A 19,811-nucleotide genomic window follows, 5' to 3' on the forward strand; every position below is an offset into this window, starting at 1 on the left:
TTTATCCTGTATACCCAAGGTTGGCTCCGGCCTGTGCCTATTGGATGATGAAGCTATATCTCCTAGGATGCAGAGGAATGTCGACAGAATCATGAAAACTGCTTTTGACTTTGTCGCTATGGGCTGAAGATAATCAAGCACTTCATTTTATTTCTATCTTATATTAGAGGACAATTGTGCCATATACAATTAAATATATGGTCAAGCAATACCAGTTAATGTTTCTGTTTTATCATTTGTGTCCAGTTTGACAAATCTCATTCCTTCAATTAAGTCAATCAAATCAAAACCTAGTTGGACAAATAAGCCTGTCATTTCTATGAAAAAAACCCCAGAATCTCAGTTGAAGCTTTCTGTTATGTAAAGCATGGATTGCCACTGGCAGGTTGCTCAATGCTCTTTGTCTGCAACATAATTCCCTATAAACTACAACAGCAATGCTTCCGAAGCTGCCACTAATTTCAATAAGACAACAGATACCATATTGCCATAAACATGATTGTCTTTAATCACAGCAATGTTTAAATACATAATTAAATAATAAAAACTTTTGTCAACACTGATATTTGCACATTTTTTGGGTTGTTGTTAATGACCAGACATTGTAAATTTTGATTTTGGCTATTCAAAGTGTACAAGAAACTTTAACTGGGACACAGGTGGATAATTTATTAGCAAAATACTGCATGCTGAATAGTGCAAAAGAAAGTGTTAACCCTGAACTGTCATCGCACGCCCTCCTTCTCTTATTTATTGAGGGAAGTAATTGTGTGGGTAGGCAGAAATGTCAGAAGAACCACTTTCGTAATTTACTTCATTGGCTGCACTCGTCATGACTGTGATCCAGAATGTGATTGGAATTGGTAGCATTACTGAGTCAAGACATAAGACAATGAGCAGCTGCTACTTCTCTCCTAAGGTGACGAAGGAACCAGATGTTATGACACTGGAAGAGGTGATATTGACCTTCTCTTCCCTTAACTGACTGATCAGGCCAGATTTAAAGAGGGTACATCAGGCTCCAAAGCATACCGGGTGGTTTCATTTATATGCAAGGCCTGTTTACTGATGGGCAGTTACAGCTTTTGGATGAAGCTCACATTTTCTCAAGGTTCCATCTTTGCATATTGGTCCTTAGTCCAGTATTTTATACTTCTTTCATAATAACTTATTTTTTATATCTCTTTAACTGGTAGCAGTCAGTGTAATTAATAATAAATCCATAGTATAAAAAAAGCAAGAACAGTACCAGTGAGATGATATATTTGGCAATTACCCATTTAATCATAATGCATATTAATATGTTAATCTCTCAACAGCTATAGTCTTTCCATATCCAGTCTTTATATGCCTGTTATTCATTAACTAACACTTTGCTGGGTAATGTAAACAGGGATTTGTTAGCCCTCACACATATATATATATATATGCTCCACGTTACGACAAAGGGGATTGATGATATGGAGACATATGGAGATGTTGTATGTTAGTGTGGTTCTCCACTGCATGCTTGCGGACTGAAAAGTGGGGCATGTAGTCCTGAAGAGGACCATAGAATACTGGGAAGTTCAACACATCTCTAGTTCCTTCAATATCGACATTAACAACATGGGAATATGCTGTATGACCAGTGAATTTTCTGCCATGTATACAGACTTGGGAAACACATGGGAGGTTAATTGTGAAGAGAACATTTGATGGCAGCTGACATGCAGATTGACTGGGGAGATCTGGGGTAACTTGGTCACCTGTGGACAGACAGCTGTGTGTCAAGGGGAAGGTCATTCACTGTGCACTTCCACATCAAAGCATCTCGGATTAACACACACATTTCCAGTAGTGTTTTCACCATTAAGATTCATGCTTTTTATCTGCTGTGCTCTGTTTGTCTAATATATGCCAATATGATAGTTAATGGCAAATTAAAAGGGAATTATGTCAATGAAAGTCAAATCCAGATGTGTGAGTGTGTATATAATTGTGTGTGAGATATGGTTACGATTTAATTTTGTGTGTCCAACCTCATCTAACACATACCTTCAGCTGGTTGCAGTCTCCTGCTGAGCACTGTAGAGCCTCGGGGGCGCAACCATCTCACCGCCACACCGTAGAGGGCTTTTACACACAGGAAGCAAGCTACAGTAATAATGCAAATTGTTTCTATGCATTGCAAACATGCTGCAAGACAATAAACGTGCAAGCAGCTTCTATGCATGCTGCACTGACGGTGGAGAATTCCTTATACGAATGACATGCAACAGCAGGCTCCAGGTCTGTCTGAATTCAAACGGCTGTCTGTATGGCATACTGAAAGGCAATGCTAGAGAACAGCAGTAGTTCTAGTACTCAAGTAATTAAAGCTAATGATGTTATATTAGAGCAACAAAATATCATTGTCAGTTTCCCATCAGAGACCTGGCAGAGGTCTATGAGTCTAGCAGATGAAAAGAGTCTTGCAGTCTGAGTTCCTAACAGTGCGTTTCAGTTTCAGTATGCCGTGGTCTGAGATGCTGAGCCGCTTACCAACTCTCACTGTCTCCTCTCCTGTTTTCTGCTGCCAGTTCAGTGAGATAAAATGAACAGGAAGGGGTTACTCAGTCCATTGAGAGAAGAATACTGCTTTGAGGGCAGTACTGAGACAAAAGGCTGGTAAGAGGTTGAAGGGAAGGTGCTTGTCTAGCTAGCAGGAAAGCAAGACACTGACCGTCACTGGCTTGGAGTACACATGGATCCAGGGAACTGGTTGCACTGGCTGCATCAGAGCTCACCTCAGAAGACTGGCCACTGATGAGGCAGGCAGAGATTTGGTCATAGGCAGGTAGTGAGCACATGCATGCATACAATCTTAATACCAAGGTGACAAGTAGCCCAGGATTAAACATGCATCATTGCTTTAAACCCTTTCTTTTAGTCATATAATATCTCTCTTTTTCTTTCATTCTTTATTTCACTCTTTTGTTGTTGTTCTTATCTTGTGATTAACCCTGCTTTCGTGTAGTTTCTATATATCACTTGTACGTGACCTTCTATGACTCACGTGTTAGCCTGTAGGGGGCGACATGGCTTTGGAGAGGAATCGCCTTCGGGCTGGAACATCATGAGCGGGCAACCTTCTGAAGAAAAGAAAAAGAGAGAAGCCCGTGTTAGGGACGACTGGCTAGCACTGCGGACAGCTTAGCCAGGTGCATGACAGTAACAGCTCACATCAGAGAAAAACCAATAACGTTCAGAGCAACATTCGTAATTAATTTCTCCTTTAAAATGTGGTGATGGACCTGCATCCCTAGCCTCAGAGAGGCATGAATCAGTACTCAGAGAGGCATGAATCAGTACTCAGAGAGGCATGAATCAGTACTCAGAGAGGCATGAATCAGTACTCAGAGAAGCATGAATTAGTACTCAGAGAGGCATGAATCAGGATTCAGAGAGGCATGAATCAGTACTAAGAGACGCATGATTAAGTACTCAGAGAGGCATGAATCAGTACATTAATTCCAATCCTCCATGCCTATAGTCTCACATGGGTCCTCTAAGCTTGCTTAAGTCCATTTCTAGAGCACTTAACCCATCTAATCTCACCAGTCATGACTGTGACCAAATTTTTTTAGTAATTCTTTAAGCTCTAAAAGAGTGGTTGTTGCTTATCTACCCAAATGACTTCCTATAAATGACAGTAGAGGTTGTCTTAATAAAAGGCTAATGTCATAGCACTAGGGTCAATGGTCATACATAATTCTTCGTTCATACAGTAATTCTTCATATACAATAATGAGATTGCTACTCATACCGTGCCTGTTTTCATGAAAAGTCTTTTCTGTTTACATGTCTGTGAGCCTCTCTCAGCCACACACTGGGGTGAGCATGCCATACCTGTGTGCTGCTGGGATCTCCTGGCCTGCATGACCTCCCTCATGCGCTCCATCTCCTGCAGGTACAGGTGGCGGTCACGGGCAGCCCCCGCCTTGGCCCCCCTCAGTGCCCCCTCCAGAGCGTGCACTCTTTCAGCTGTGTGCTGCAGACGTCTTTCCAGTTTGGGGAGGTCACTGCGCAGTTCAAAATTGTCACGTACCAACTGGAGGGGCAGGGGGGTGGTTGGCCAAGGAGAGGAAAGATTGAGGAAAGAGGAAACTTGCTATATAAACACCACCCTTTATTCTGTCTTTTTTTCAGCACGTTTATCTACTGTTATCCTACTGATTAGCTACATTGCTAACAGCTACGGAAAGTCATGTAAACACAAATGTTTTGCTGTTGTTACAATTATGTCCTTTAGCCAGAAGATGTCGCAGTAGTACATCAGGAATGTCCAGAGGCCTCCCAGTCCTTGGGTTCTGCAAGGCTCCTGGTACCTGCTTGTGAATCTTCGTAAGGTGCTCCAGGTTGTTCTCCAGGAAGGTAATTCTGCGTTTCTCAGTGTCTGTTCCCCAGTTCGCTGTAGCAAACTCCATTTCTTTGATCTAGATTAGAAAGGAAGGGATCAGACCTCCCTGCCGTGAAGTAAAGTGACTGTAAGCCACAGCAATGGCACTCGCCCTCTCACTCACATCTCTAAATTGAGCCATGAGATCCTCCATAAAAACCTTCCGCAGGTAGTGCAGGGACTGCAGCTCCTGCTGCAATAACGAACGAAAAAGAATGAATGACAGGAAAGAGAAGACAGACTAAGAGGAAGGCAATAATCCTGATGAAATAACACACTCCCACACACACGGTTATGGTTGTTTTTTTTTACGTTTTTACGGTTATGGCATTTAGATACATGGAACAGGAGACGTGGGAGATGTACTCACCACAGTCTTCTCCAGCGATCTGAGACCCTGTCTGGACTGGTAATGCTGCTCAAGCTTACATCTGATGGAAGGGGAAGGATTATGATACACTTAAGAGAACAATATTCACAATAATAGTTGCACAAGTAACAATAATAATCTTTATATATCTGGACTGGAGCCACCCCATAAATATAACTGCCCCCCGATGGTCACCCCAAACAAATCTTCCTGCAGGCACTGCTGCATGTAGGAGAAAATATATCAGCTAAAATTTATAAAAGAAAGAGAAGAGTAAAATATAGAGTAAGTATACTGGCATTCCATTGGACTAAATCTCGACATACAGTGAACTCCAGGTTTTAAAATGAGTTTACATCAAGCCAATGGAAATTGCATTGTGCAGAGAGCTACACTGAATTTAAGAGCTGCGTTCTGCAGTGCTGTGCACATCCTTACCTAAGATCTGCTAGATGTTTAGACTTCTCCTGTTCCTGGATCTTCAGACGAGCAAACTCAGCATGCAGGTGCTCCAACTCCCGCTCTGACTCCAGATTCCATCTAAAACGGCAGTCCGTGTTTTTTAATTTAGTTTAGTTCATTAAAAAGACTTGCCAAGTTTCTTCATAGATTTACTGCAAACTTGTCAGCCTGTATTACTGTATTACAGCATATATTCATATACGACACTGTATAGGTGCAAAACCAAATATACTTTAGGCAATAGGCACTAAGGATGATAGGAAAATGTAATGTAGCTTATAATTTAGCTTGGGTTTCATGGTTTGACAAGTACATCACAGAAAACTCAAAATAAACTCTAGATAATATTTTCCACAATCAAACAACAGAAGATTGAGGGCACTAATTCTAGCTCTAATAGTATATCTAAGATTAGAGGAGTCACTGACTCTTTGAGGTCACCAATGATCTTTTGTTTCTCATTGATGTCATCGTGCAGATGTCCAAGCTGCATGTGGGGGGGCTCGTGATGAGAATCCATTTCCTGGCATTCAACCCCCTGAGAGAGGTCAGGAGAAATGGGGAAAAAAGGACTCAAATAAAGAGAACAAGGAAAGAAAAACAAGTAGAAAAAGAGCGTGAAAGTACGTAAGGTCAGTCATGCAGCTTTGAATAGTGGACATTGTCTCTTCTCAGCATACAGGACTACCTTGTCATTGTCTTTCCCCAGCAGTTCTCTACCTGTACCTTTGTGTAGGGTATCTGCAGATGATAAAACACTGACAGGTTCATAACTTATAAAAATACAAAATTATTGCAAGGTGAGTCTGCGCTGCAATACAAAATGCACTTCAGTATGGTTAATGGGTATTTATGCGCACTGGTACAGTATGCAGTAAGGCCCTTACCTTCAGCCTGAAGTTTTGTCATCTCTTCACTTAGAACCTTGTAGCTCTCTTCCATCTCCTTCTTCGTCAGCTCCACATTCTGCATGCACTCCGTCAGAGAGCAGATATTGGATTCATGCTAGAAAAACAGACTAAAAGTCTTGAGCAGTGCAGGCACACAGTCAGCCTTAGATACCTTGGCTTACAGATACGACGTAAGAGACTTGCCAGTAATCTAGCTTTACATATGAACCAGTGCTGTTTTTCATGGGTTAAAGCCCTATAATCTAGTGCATGGCTCGGCAGACAGTCACCAAATGAAGTAAAAAAAAGACATAAAACACTAACCTGAAACACTGACATACATGCAATACTGTGTAAAAGTTTTAAGCCATCAAAGAAATTGTTTTAAGCTATTTATCTGGACAGTACAGAGGCGTAGCAAGGAATTGTGCCCCCCCCCCCCCCCCCCCCCCGACAAAATGTTGCCTTAGCCTCATTCTGCATAATCCAGGGCCTGGGAAAACATATCTGCCCCCCCCCCCAAGCAAAGTAAGGGTATATTTGCTCAGAAAAAAGCAGCAAGAACTTTTCTTTTCTCCAAAAAAATGATGTTTGATGGCTAGAAGAAGACTACCTCAGTTCTCAAACCTCCCCTGATGCCACCTCAGCCATTCCATGTCCATGTCCTCATATCCATTTACTTATGTCCCGGAAGTCAGGACGGAAATCAATCCGAATGCATTTTAGTTATTATAAGGAAGAAGAGAAATATGCTGTATAACATTAGATACAATATCACACAGATTTAACTTAATCTCTATTGTGGCAGCACAATCAGCTTGTTTTTGTTGTTACCACGTGCCGCACATTTGGGGAAATATGCCTGCTGGAGTCCATCAAAGCTGCTTCTGACATGAGAATTACAGTCAGACGTCGCTCTATGGGTTGTAAGTTGACGGGTGACTTAGTTACTTAAATAACTTCATGACTTATTTGCCAGTTGTGGGATTCTAGTGGTTAGGTAAAAAAACACAGAAGTGTATTGGATGGTTACTGTAAATAATGGGGTAAATTCAGGAGAGGTTTTGAAATGGCTCAGCTGACATACTTTGACAGACCTAGATTCGTAGTTTTATGCCAACATGAAGATCATTTAGGCATCATTTTCTTTGATTGGCTAAGACTTTGCGCAGTCTCGGTCGGCTCCCGACCTGCGTGATCAGCCTCTGGCAGGACGACAGCTCACAGCCCGTCTCTTCCATCTCGCGGTGGCACTCCTGCTGCAGTGACTCCAGGCGACGGCACCTCTTCACCATGGATTTCACCTCCGCTCGGATCTTGTTTACGTAAATCCGTGCCACCGTGAATTCCTCCTCCAGTGCACTGCTGATCTCCACAGGCTGGAGTTAGGGTTACGGTTAGAGTTAGGGCCAAAGCAAAGGACAAGGAACAGTCCTGCTACTCCGGCCCAAGTGTCTGTGTCGTTACAGGTATCCTCCCATCTTTGTGGCTTAAAATAAAGGGGATCGTGCCTTTGCAGTAGCTGCTAGAACAAGCTATCATTGCATGTTAGCGCTGCCTCCTATGTTAGCCTCTATGGTAACACTTTACTTCACGGGGCACAAATAATACAGCATTATGCTATTGTTTATGTATTAATTCACTACAAACTAAGTCTTAGTTGCATACTGATCTCATGTTAATTCACTGTTAAAAAATCGGATGCTTGTTTTATCTCAAGCAGTTACTATATTTTTAACTATATCGGTTCATTCTGTAAACCCTGATACTGAGATACTGAATACTGAGGAACTACTGAAGGAACAAGTAAAGAATAACACAAGTGAAATACTGATCTCATGTTTGTTCATCATTAATGAATTGACACATATTTTATCTCAAGTAGGGACTACATTCGTTGATGATTTATTCATGATTTGTACTTCAGTAATAACTGAGTCATTGCTAAGTATTTGTGCCCCATCAAGTAAAGTGTTACTGCCTCTTAAAAACTTACTTGGTCTCTGTAGGTTCTTGCTAAGTAGTCTTATATTGCTATTTTGTTTTGTGTGTGTGTTTTTTTTCTTGTAAAGCATTTTAGTGTCACTTTTGTGTCTGGGAATCAGCTCTGTAAGTTTTAGTTGAGTTGAGTTGAGTTGAGTTGAGTTGAGTTGAGTTGATGCTTACCAGCCTGATCTGCCTGTTGCCCATGACGGCACTGAACTCGCTCAGGTCCTGCATGAGGCTGTTCAGCACCTTGGCAATGTGCTTACGCTGCTGCTTGCTCTCCCCTTGCATTCGGGACAGCTCTTCTTCCAGGGCCTGTAGATGGGCCTGCAGAGAGCACTCGTGTTGGTGGGGGGGAGGGACACAATAGCGTGTATGGAGAGGAAGGAGAAATCTGACTGACCATTTTCTGCACGAGTTCTGTGGCCAGCAGCTGACTTTGCTGACTCTGCTCCTCCACTTCCTGACTCTTCAGGTCATAATTAAGTGCCAGCTCCTCTAAAGCATACAGCACCTCCTTCACCTCCATCTTGGCGTGGTCGTTTTCTTCCTGCAGTCGCCTCAGATGACCATGTACATCCTCGCTGGTCTCACGTGTGTATGCCAGGAGCTGGAAACGTGACGTGGAGAGAAGCCCAGCTTAATGTTGGCTCAGGGACTAAGCAGATCATTAGTGCTGCTTGAAGCTGGCACAAAAGGCATCGGTGTGATGAGTAATCCTGCCTGTGAGCGAGAGTGGATCAAATCGCAATGAAAAACGATCTACGCCTGCCAGGTAAACCTTTATGGTTCCAACTGACGACTCAGATTCACTTAAGAAGTCTTAGGGAGGAAACTGGAATGTCCAGAGCAAACCCACAGGAACACGGGGAGAACATGCAAGCTGCAGATAGGCCCAATCTGAACCCACAATCCTGGAGCAACGAAGTGACAATACTGATGATAGAAAAATAATAATCAGGTAGATTCACAGTGTACTTCAAATGCAGAGTAACAGAGGCAGATGGACTAAGTCCTGCTGGGAGATCAGAGACAGATCCTCACCTTGTTACGCTCCAAGATTTGTTTCCTCAGTTTTTCCGCCGTCTTACTCTGCTGGATAATTTCACCATCCTGAATAACATTTGTAGAACATTTATATTTGATTACAGATACTTACAAAATCAAAAACACTGCATGCAACAGTTAACAGTGACTTTGTTAGGGGGTCATGGGTCAAATTTAATTTTGGATGGCGTCTGTGCACACGTTATGTAGAAGTGCTTTTTTTGTGTTGACCTGCACTGCTCACCTTGCCGTCCAACTGCTCGTGCAGCCTGCTAATCTCCTCTTCATATTTCAGACGCTCCTCGGAGTGACAAGTCACAGTGGAGGTGTTTCCAGCATCTGAGGGTTCCAGTTGCTCTGCTTTCGGAAGGTATTTCTCTTAGAATGACAGGACAGGTAGTGATAAAAAAAAGTCCAGTGTGTGTTAGCTTTGGCTTTTGTGGTGGATGTTCGTGTTTTAATGCCAAAGACCTACCTATGCTGTTCAAATTTAACAACAAGCTGGAACTTTCGGCTCGGTTTGATGTGCGTCTCTTCATCTCACCATGGCGCATGCACTTCAGATCAGCCTCCAACATCTGAATAGCTTCCTTCTGCGACTTGCTCTTATCCTTCTCCCTCTCAAATTTTTTCTTCCATTCCTCCGCCGTCAGCTCCAGATTCACGGATACCGTATTCTTAATGGTCTTTGCACTAAGTTCAGGAAGACAACGTGAATTAGTACAGGAACAAGGCTGGTATGTGCGGGGTGTCAGACGTTTATATGGTTGTACAGTAAGATCTTAATGGGGGCTAATTTGATACCTGAATATATGAAATATTAACAGCTGTAATAAAATTCATGTTTCAAACTCCTATACTAATTTCCTCTTATTTGTAATCCTGAAATGAGAAAATACAGCATAACTGAAGCTGTTTTAGTACCGTTGTCCAAACATAAGGGTGGACCTTGTCTCTGCATCATTAAAGCTGGAAGGAGAGCAGCAGATAAATATTGTGGTACGACAGTTTCCTCCCAGTGAATCCTGCAGGATCCGGGTCATCTTGCTGTCTCTGTACGGGACGTGTGCTTTCTACATGGAAAAACAAGTGAGAATTTAGCGTATTCCAGGGAACAGTCTACGACTCGTATCCCAGCAGATAATAACCCTAGGTACTGTAAAGCTGTGGAAAGGGGGCGTCAAACTCTTTCCAGTTAATGAGCCACACTGGACCCAATCCAACCAAGTGGGCCAATTTACACTATCAGTCAAAAGTTTGGAGTCACTTAGAAATTTCCTTGCATTTGAAAAAAAGCTGTTTTTTGTTCAGTAAAATAACATCAGATTGATCATAAATACCACCGTTAGCAAAATTAGACATAGTTAACACTGTAAATGACTATCATAGCTGGAAACGGCTATTTTTTAACGGAATATCAACATGTGGTGTACAGAGGCCCCTTATCAGCAACAATAAGTCCTGTGTTCCAGTGGAATGCTGTGTTTGGTAATGCAAGTTTATCATTTTAAATGGTTAATTGATCATTAGAAGACCGTTTTGCAATTATGCATAGAACACATGAAAATTCTTATGCGGATTAAAGAAGCAATAAAACTGGCCTTCTTTGGGCTAGTTGAGCATCTGTAGCATCAGTAATTGTGGGTTCGATTACAAGCTCAAAATGCTCAGAAACAAAGAACTTTCTTCTGAAACTCTTGTTCTGAGAAATTAAGGTTATTTCATGCGAGAAATTGCCAGGAAACTGAAGATCAATGCTGAGTACTACTCCCTTCACAGAGTAGTACAAACTGATTCTAACCACAACAGAAAGAGGAGCTTCATTAAATAGTACCAGCAGAAGACCAGCCTCAATGTCAATAGTAAAGAGGCAATTCGGGGATGTTGGCCTTCTAGGCAGAATTGCTAAGAAAAAGCTGTACCTCAGAATGGCCAATAAAATGAAAAGAATATATGGGCAAATGAACACAGACACTGGACAGAGGAAGATTGGAAAAAAGCTATGGATAGACGAATCTAAGTTTGAGGTGAACAACATTTGTGAGACACAGATCAAATGAAAAGATGCTGGATGAGTGCTTGATAACATCTGTCAAGCATGGTGGAGGCAATGAGATGGTCTGGGGCTGCTTTGGTGATGGTAAAGTGGGAGATTTGTACTGAGCTGTTATGGGAGCAGCTTGACCGAATGGTATGTAAGAAGTGCCCATCAAGCCAATCCCACTTGTGGGAGATGCTTCAGGAAGCAAGGGGTGAAATCTCATCAGATTACCTTAACAAATTAACATCTAGAATGACCAAGGTCTACAAGGCAGTAATTGCTGTAAATGGAGGACTCTTTGATGAAAGAAAGTTTGAAGAAGACTATTATTTTAATATTTAATATAGAGTATTTCTAACTTTGTCAGTGACTATTTCTTATTTATTTAGCTATATTTCCTATTCAAACTCATTTCATGTATGTTTTCATGGAAAACAAGGAAATTTCTAAGTGTCCCCAAATTTTTGAACAGTAGCGCATGTGTAGTAGGAACGGTCTCCCTAAAAGCTGCCCTCACAAACAATTATGGATTAATGGTGCTAGTAAAATAGTGATTACTGGCAGAATTCACAATTAACAACATCCGATAATAAACTGTGACTCTTCGAGAAAAGCCTGCCTGTAATTACAATTATGGTAAATTAGCACTGGAGCTGCTATTCAGTGCAGTTTATGCAATAAACTGCAACCACATTTCTCCTCAGACTCATTTTGGGGAGGCCTGGCAGTTCCCAGGGCACATGATAATGACACTCATATTATATTCATTCACTACTGTCCCCCAAGTGTAAAAAACTCAGAACAGCAGGGTTTTTTACTTATAAAATCGTGGGGTCAATGTGTTCGTAAAATTCCAATCAGTGCAAATCATCTTACAGTCCACATTAGAAGCTGAATCAATATTATTTATAAATTGACAAGGACTTCGTGGAAGTAGGCGGTCGGCCATATTCACCGCATAGACCCAGAGATTGACACCACAGCTGAAAGAACATTTAACATGAAATATGCAAGTCCAGCTACAGGCCAGTACTGACACAGAGATTAACTGTGAGCGTGACTAACCGTTCCCTCGGCCAGCGCAGAAATGACATTGCCAAGCGATGAGAGTGACTTGTTGATGTTCTTGGCCTCATCCAGGACAGCTCCTTCAGCACCTGTTTTACTGACCTGGTAGGATGATGCAGAGACACGGTGAGGTCAGCTACTGAATACGTAACATTTAACTTAAGAAGTGCTAATGAATACGGGTACCATGACAACACCCCATCAGTGATGTCATAGACCAGGGGTTTTTGGCAGCTGCTAAAGGAGGCACCTCTTAAGTTACACGTTACGTTACTCCTGTTTTTTTCCAGCATTCTTTAGCAACCCACAGAAAAGTCCTCTAGATCCAATAATGGCCCCCTCCTCACCTTCTCACTGCCTGCCAGGTCCACCAGATACAGCTTCCCGGTGAGCTTCTGCTCCGTCTCTATGTGCTCCTGCGTGATGTCGACCATGAGGATGCTGTGGCTGCGGGAGCTGTGCTCGTTCATGTCTGCACAGAACAAAGGGCAGAGGTGTCGTCAGTGACAGGCACGGACAGCCGGGGCATTACTAGGCGTCACTGGACGAAGAACTGGAAGCACTAACTGGTAACAGCGACATGCCGGTTGGCCTTTCCCTCATCAACAACATCCATCACTTCTTCAGGGCAACTCACAAAACGTTCAGTACAGCCCTGCATGAAAAGGCGAAGAAGACAGGGGCCAGTGGCACAAACTGAACACTTAATGGATGAAAGTGGTTAAAACACATACGTTTTGATATTGTTTCAATTTGGATATTAATCAATGGCTAAAGTCCACAAGGAAAAGAATGTGTATGAAATAAGCTGTATGTGTGACTCACTTTCACATATGGGACCCGGTTTCTGTCCTCATGGACTGCAAGGTTGGCTTTGGTCACTAAAGAAGGGAGAACTAATTAGAGTTCTGGAAGGAGGGCATATGGACACATGCAGACACATGACATAAAGCCGTTTCTTAAACCACAAATCAGGGCCAGGCCAGTTGACTCTGCGCATATGGGTATGGCATTTAAGAGGTATAGCCTTTAATTTACTGAGAGGAGCAGACAGGGTAAGCAGAAGATCAACCAGGACACAGCATCTCTGAACTGTGCATCAATAAATGCACAAGGCTGAGAAATACTCATTTAAAAATGAATATAGGGTCCCTGATTCAGTCAAGGCAAAGTTATCTTTATGACGACATTACTGTCCTTCTCAGGACAATATAGAACAGAGCCATTGGATATGGGGGTATGGCAGTGAATGACAGGTTTATTGCGAAGACAAGTCTTCTTTTCTAAGGAACTGGGGTGCAGTAGAAGATGTAAAAAAAACAAAGAATAAAGGTGTCATTTCAACAGAGATGATAAAAATTCAGTCACAAAATTAGCATGATAAAATTGGAACAAGCACTTTTCTGTGATGAGTACTTACCATCTAAAAGATCCCTGATTTTTTCCATATATATTTCAAAATATGACACCTGAAAGCATCAAAGGAAATAATCAAAAAGGCAGAAGCTGTCATGACTACTACAAACAAATCGCGTAACGATATTAACGTTAGATGTTATTGTTGCTGACACAGCAGCATGATTCTGCATTTGAAAAATAGACCCGACTCGATCTCCTAAGTTATTAAACTTCTCAAAGAATCATGACTTTGTATCTATGAAAATAACTATTTGCACAGGCTCATGAGATGATCATTCTGGTGTGAGAGGGATTAGACCCCGGAGCCCGTGCACACTCACAGTCCAGACAGTCCTCATCAAACTGAGGTTAGAGTCGCTGTGAGCATTTTGACCCTATAAATCTATGCAGGTCTGTGAGTGAAGTCCTGATTACCGAACCTTGATGCGGAATTCCAGATTCTCATCCATGGTATAGATATGGCTGAAAATGTCATCAGCAATCCTGGGAATGATGCCCATGCTCTCCTCATCGTGCAGCTTCCCCTAAGCGTGGAAAAAAGAAACAAGACTGAGAACATAGTAAATATATAGAAATATAAGGACACGACTGTTTACTAATTGGATGATATGTTTGATTATATGACCAAATTATGCTTTGATGGCCTCATGTGATTATGTTAAACATCTTTATCAAGTTACATATTTTTATTTTTACGTCTAATTTTCAATACTTACCACTTACCTCATTTAACACTGCGCACCAGACGGCCAGTTGCCTGTATAGTGTAAATGCAACATCACCGGCAACATTTAATTGGCAACTGTAATAAAAGCAGTGTTGCTGGCAGGCCAGGAATGAATCCCAGCAAATCCCAATTAATTCCCATACACAACTGGTGAGTGACACCGTCGAGTTTTGAAGAATTAACTGTACTGAAGATCACTGCATCAGCGGATAACACCCTTCACTGACCAACCCACTCAAAGCATGAAATGATCTCTTACCTCCATTGTATGGGTCTTGCCCGAGGAGGTCTGTCCATAGGCGAAAATTGTCCCATTGTATCCCTCCAAGACATCTACAAGGAGAAGATGTGAAATGAGCAAGTCGTTATTTTAAGCTAGAACACATTGCAAACACTCTAAGTTGACTATGAGACGCAAAACGAATGAAAAAACAAAAACAAACGACTCACACAAACAAACCATCATCTGACCCTGAACATCCGCTCACCTGTCCAGCTAGCTTAAGCTAAATAGGGCGTATTAAATATACTGCAAGACCTGATGCTGGTTAAGGATAGCGCTCAGTGCATTATGGGTATCTTGGTGAATAACTATCCCACTCACTTATATACATGCGCAAATACTACAAAGAGAAATATCTGTAAGGAGATTTGTTTGGCAGTACTGGACAATTTTCTTGCACTAAGTGTCTTACTAAGTTCTCTCTTGTGAGATATTCGTGTGCTGGTATTATGCTCTATCTAAGTCTGATCACTTAAACATAAACTCACAGCATTTCTTTTTACGAATGCGAGGCTTTGAAGCAGCATTTCATATAACTCTATCCTTCACAACTATCTTGCAGTCATTGTTCAGCCTCTTGTTATGAATTATGTATCTTGTTATGTATCTCTCTCACTTGTGGGCTGTTTTGAACAAAAGCATCGGCTAAATAAATCAACGTAAAATTAAAAATAAAAATGCATGCATGGGCATAAGCTATGGAGAGACCCCCCCCCACCAATATTCAAAACTAGCCAATACAGCCCCCTGGACCGCCTTAAATGGAAGGAGACCTCAACCCCTCCAATCTTCAACCCAAAGTTCTGCCGTTGAATGCATGGATCCATATCTGTTCTGCTCCACTTCTGTCTCTTACCTTTGACGATCTGTCTGGCACAGGTATTGTAGACCTGTTCCTGGGTGGTATTGGTGGGGAAAACCCGATCGAACACATACGACTTTCCCTAAGGAAGAAAGATAAGAGCAGTGGATTTAACATAATACTACACTGTTATACTAATTTTTTAAGCATTTTAGAGGAGGAACCCTCAAGAATAATGTTTGCTTTTGACCTACATCTCAGAACACAGCTTGAGTCAGAGCTACACTGTGGCCTTGCTGAAATAAAGGCCTCCCTAGTGACAGGCCCTAAGGAGAGTCTGCCAGGAAGTGAGCTGCTGAATAGACACCTCATCATTACACTCTTACGAGTGTTTCAGTAACAACGTTAACACAGAATATTGGCATTGTCTCATTCTGTAGTCTCATACAGTAAGTTCTTCTTGTGATGATCCAAAAATTATTACTTAGTATCAGCTAAATTAAAATATTAAAACAATATTAAAATGATTAGTTCTTTTCATTCTTAATGCAATTAAATCATGTTTAAAATAGTGTCTTTTTGGCTTTAATAAATTAAAGTTGTTTTTTTTTTTTTTTGCTTTTTGATATGATTGAGGCTATGGTAATGGTTAGGTACGGCTTCTTAAACATAAAAACCTTTCATATCCAGTTATTTAGATTCAGCTTAATTGATATACTGCATTCAGTAATTTCTTTTATTATTAAACTATCAAACTATTTTATTATTACAGACGGTATCTGAACATTTATAACGTTACATTTTGCCTCATATATGATGTATCCAGAGATGAATGGGATTTTTGGTGTAGGTTTCCGAAACAAGGTACCTGTAAATGGGCGTTTAATGAATACCAGTATTTAATTAACCATCCAAAGCCATATCTTCACTAACGCATCTACTGATAATCGATGATCGTATGATATTTATTCAGACATATCTTCCCCTCCTATAAGTATAAAATCAGAAAATGTACATCAAATACGTTCACTGGTCTCCATTGGGGAAGTGCTATTAACATCATCAACAGTGTTTTAACAAGTGCCCGCTATTGTCAGCATCCGGCAGACTTACGTAAACCGACATAATTTGAAAAACGGAAAATAAAAGCGTGTCTCAAGAATATTAAAAACAAAGCAACCCACCCCGACAATGACGGTGTCGTCTCCTTGAAACGTGGGGATGAATCGGTCTCCTCGCCTGATCTCGTTCTGATTTAAAGGGCGGAAGCGGCACAGCACTTTGATGTTGCATTCTGCGGTTGAGTCGGCCATGGTAGGATAAAATTATTTTTCACAGCTAATCCGGCAGGTTATCCATGAAATATATTTTTAAATATTTAACATACGATGATATGGAAATGTCCTCTCTTCTAAACAATGGCTGAAAAAGACGCTGCACTTTTTTTTAATCCTAGAAGGAGATTTGGCTTGAACGTACACGACCTTTGAGGAACTCCTTAGTTTCTGCCACTATAAAGACGGGGACGTTTTCTGATGATAACTCTATATACATACATATGTATAAGTGCAGCAGAATTAATCATGTGTAGCGCTTCTATGCAACACACGTACCGAAAGAGTTACGATTGCAACTTAAAATCTCGTATAATAAAAATCTCGCATCTACATATTTTATATCAAAACGTCTGTATTCGGATCAACCCCTGTACAGTTTAAATGCCACGAGGCCGGTGTCCAGATGAAGTTAAAAATGAGGGACGCCGCAAGGTTCCGCGTACTCGCCCTTTTCCATCCGGCAGCGGGGCGGGGTCTGCTCTGCTCTATACTGCAAGGCAACTTCGGAGATGCTCTCATCATCAGCACCACAAAGGCATTGGGCGGGTGAGGAGTTGCAGTCGCAGTCTAGGTCACAGCGTATTTCATTTTTGATTAATAGAAACTTGTAATGTGCGCGCTCATTAATTTTAACGGCACTAAAATATATACGCGATATATGAAAAATTTACAAGTATACAGTATACACATATGTATGTGCACATACATGCATACATACATACATACATACATACATACATACATGCACAACTCCGTTTCCAAAAAAGTTGGGACGCTGTGTAAAATGTAAATAAAAACACAATGCAATGATTTGCAAATCATATATAATATATTTAACTGAAAATAGAACAAAGACAACATATCAAATGTTGAAACTGAGTAATTTTATTGTTTTATGACAAATATATTCCAAATTTGGATTTGGTGACTGCAACATATTTCAAAGACTTGGGACAGGGGAGTGTTTACCGCGGTGCTGCTTCACCTCTGCTTTTAACAGAACTCTAAACGTTTGGGAGCTGAGGAGACCAGCTGCTGGAGTTCTGAAAGTGAAATGCTGTTCCATTCTTTCCTGATATAGGGTTTCAGCTATACAACATTGCAGAGTTCCATTTGTATTTTTCATTTTCATGATGCTGCAAATGTTTTCAGTGGGTGACAGGTCTGGACTGCAGGCAGGTCAGTCTAGTACCCAGACTCTTATACCATGGAGCCATGTTGTTGTAATACTCACACAGATAGAATAGAATAGAAGCTTTATTGTTATTGTATTAAATACACAGTGAAACCAGGAGTACTGCTCCTGATCAGTGCAATGAAAGAGTGTATTTGTATGTATATGTATATGTAAAAACAGCCAGCCAAAGGAGGCAGGTAGCAGATATAAATACTTTGGATTAATAAGATGAATAAAAATGATTATTATTATTGCACTGGGTTTTTGATCACTAAAGACTGATATTGCCCAAAAATGTATTTTTTATTTTTATTTAGTGATCTTACAGCCGGGGCGGCATGGTGGTGCAGTGGTTAGCACTGTTGCCTCACACCTCTGGGACCGGAGTTCGAGTCTCCGCCTGGGTCACATGTGTGTGGAGTTTGCATGTTCTCCCCATGTCGTCGTGGGGTTTCCTCCGGGTACTCCGGTTTCCCTCCCCACAGTCCAAAAACATGCTGAGGCTAATTGGAGTTGCTAAATTGCCCATAGGTGTGTGAGTGTGCCCTGCGATGGACTGGCCCCCCATCCTGGGTTGCTCCCTGCCTCGTGCCCATTGCTTCTGGGATAGGCTCCGGACACCCCACGACCCAGTAGGATAAGCGGTTTGGAAAATGGATGGATGGATTTAAAAGCAATGCAAAAATATACTAAACATTAATATAAATATTATATTTTATTATAATTGCATATTTATCAAATTTTTACTCTAGATCAGCATTTGATGTAATACTGTCAGTACGCTTCAATGACAGTAGATGGCGTCAGGGGATTCAAGCCTTTGGCTAAATACAGACTCCCATCTTTATGCAACCACAGCATAAGATATAAAATTCCTTCCTGTAACATATTTTAATTCAGGGTAATTCTGTTTCTCCTCTGGAGTCCAAAGGCGTTGGGTTAGGGTTCGAGTCACTGGGATCTCTGAACTGGCCACAGTCCAGTTCAGACCATAAAGGTCCAGAGGACCTTTAATGCTTGGGCTTACCGCTAATCAAGGGCCTTGGCAACAAAATCTGGACAAAAAGGAATTCAAACAAGACAGAGCTCACAATTGAAAAAGGCACGTGTGACCGAGGGACCTGATACGAGAATCAAAACTCGAAGAGAAGATTTTGGGGAATGTGAAATGGATGTAATCTTACTGAAAATCATGTAATTCTGGAGAAGCAGTAATTAAAGCCTCAGTTTTTTTCAGAATTTAGACAAATGATTAGCAACTGTTTTGTAACCTCCGCCAGGGAATCAGGTAATATTGTTTCAAACAATATTGTACACAATATTCTGTTTGTGTACTGTATACTTGTTTGCACTATGCGTACCTGTTTCCACTATGCGTACTTGTTTGCACTATGCGTACTTGTTTCTACTATGTGTACTTTCTTTGCACTGTGTGCTGTCCTTGCACTTTATCTTTGATTTTTCACTTTATGTTTGTATCTGTGCATTTGAATTTATCCCTGGGATAAGTAAAATATAATCTAAACAAACATAAATGACTGCTTGGGTATTTATGAATAAATATCTCACATATTGTTACCTCTAAAAATCATACAAATCAAATTACGTCTTTACATATACAGTATGGGTACCCCAATAATAAAAATAATATAATTTAATTGATATCACTGCTATAGGTAAATGAGTCCGTCTTTTAAATCCAACACCTTTTTAGAGAATATTTGGCTTCTCTGACCCACATCTAGCCTTTTCTCATTTTGTATTAAAGCAAACTAATAATTG

The 19,811-nt window shown here is 41.1% G+C and overlaps 1 protein-coding gene across 7 annotated transcripts; it reads right to left on the reverse strand.

Annotated features, from left to right (window-relative positions):
* Window positions 1-484: 484 nt before the first annotated feature.
* On the reverse strand, window positions 485-17,371 carry kif5aa (kinesin family member 5A, a). 7 transcript variants are annotated; one of them, XM_049018400.1, is made up of 29 exons: window positions 16,700-17,371; window positions 15,570-15,657; window positions 14,690-14,763; window positions 14,123-14,227; window positions 13,705-13,753; window positions 13,110-13,165; window positions 12,852-12,939; window positions 12,632-12,756; window positions 12,282-12,386; window positions 10,100-10,248; window positions 9,651-9,868; window positions 9,420-9,532; window positions 9,173-9,241; window positions 8,532-8,738; window positions 8,309-8,455; window positions 7,333-7,521; window positions 6,140-6,257; window positions 5,941-5,993; window positions 5,681-5,790; window positions 5,229-5,330; window positions 4,791-4,851; window positions 4,545-4,613; window positions 4,350-4,457; window positions 3,871-4,072; window positions 3,038-3,113; window positions 2,705-2,784; window positions 2,524-2,554; window positions 2,038-2,136; window positions 485-1,748 (listed from the first exon to the last, which is right to left on the reverse strand). In XM_049018400.1, the coding sequence occupies exons 1-28, from the start codon at window positions 16,826-16,828 to the stop codon at window positions 2,040-2,042; spliced, it is 3,018 nt and encodes a 1,005-aa protein (XP_048874357.1). In that variant the 5' UTR covers window positions 16,829-17,371; the 3' UTR covers window positions 485-1,748; window positions 2,038-2,039. The 7 variants fall into 7 exon arrangements, with proteins under 7 accessions (XP_048874357.1, XP_048874361.1, XP_048874356.1 ...); XM_049018404.1 differs by having other exon boundaries at window positions 6,140-6,218; window positions 9,420-9,553; XM_049018399.1 differs by having other exon boundaries at window positions 4,545-4,610; window positions 9,420-9,553.
* Between the last annotated feature and the right edge of the window lie 2,440 nt (window positions 17,372-19,811).

The sequence above is a fragment of the Brienomyrus brachyistius genome, chromosome 6 (genome assembly GCF_023856365.1).
Source record: "Brienomyrus brachyistius isolate T26 chromosome 6, BBRACH_0.4, whole genome shotgun sequence".
NCBI lineage: Eukaryota > Metazoa > Chordata > Actinopteri > Osteoglossiformes > Mormyridae > Brienomyrus > Brienomyrus brachyistius.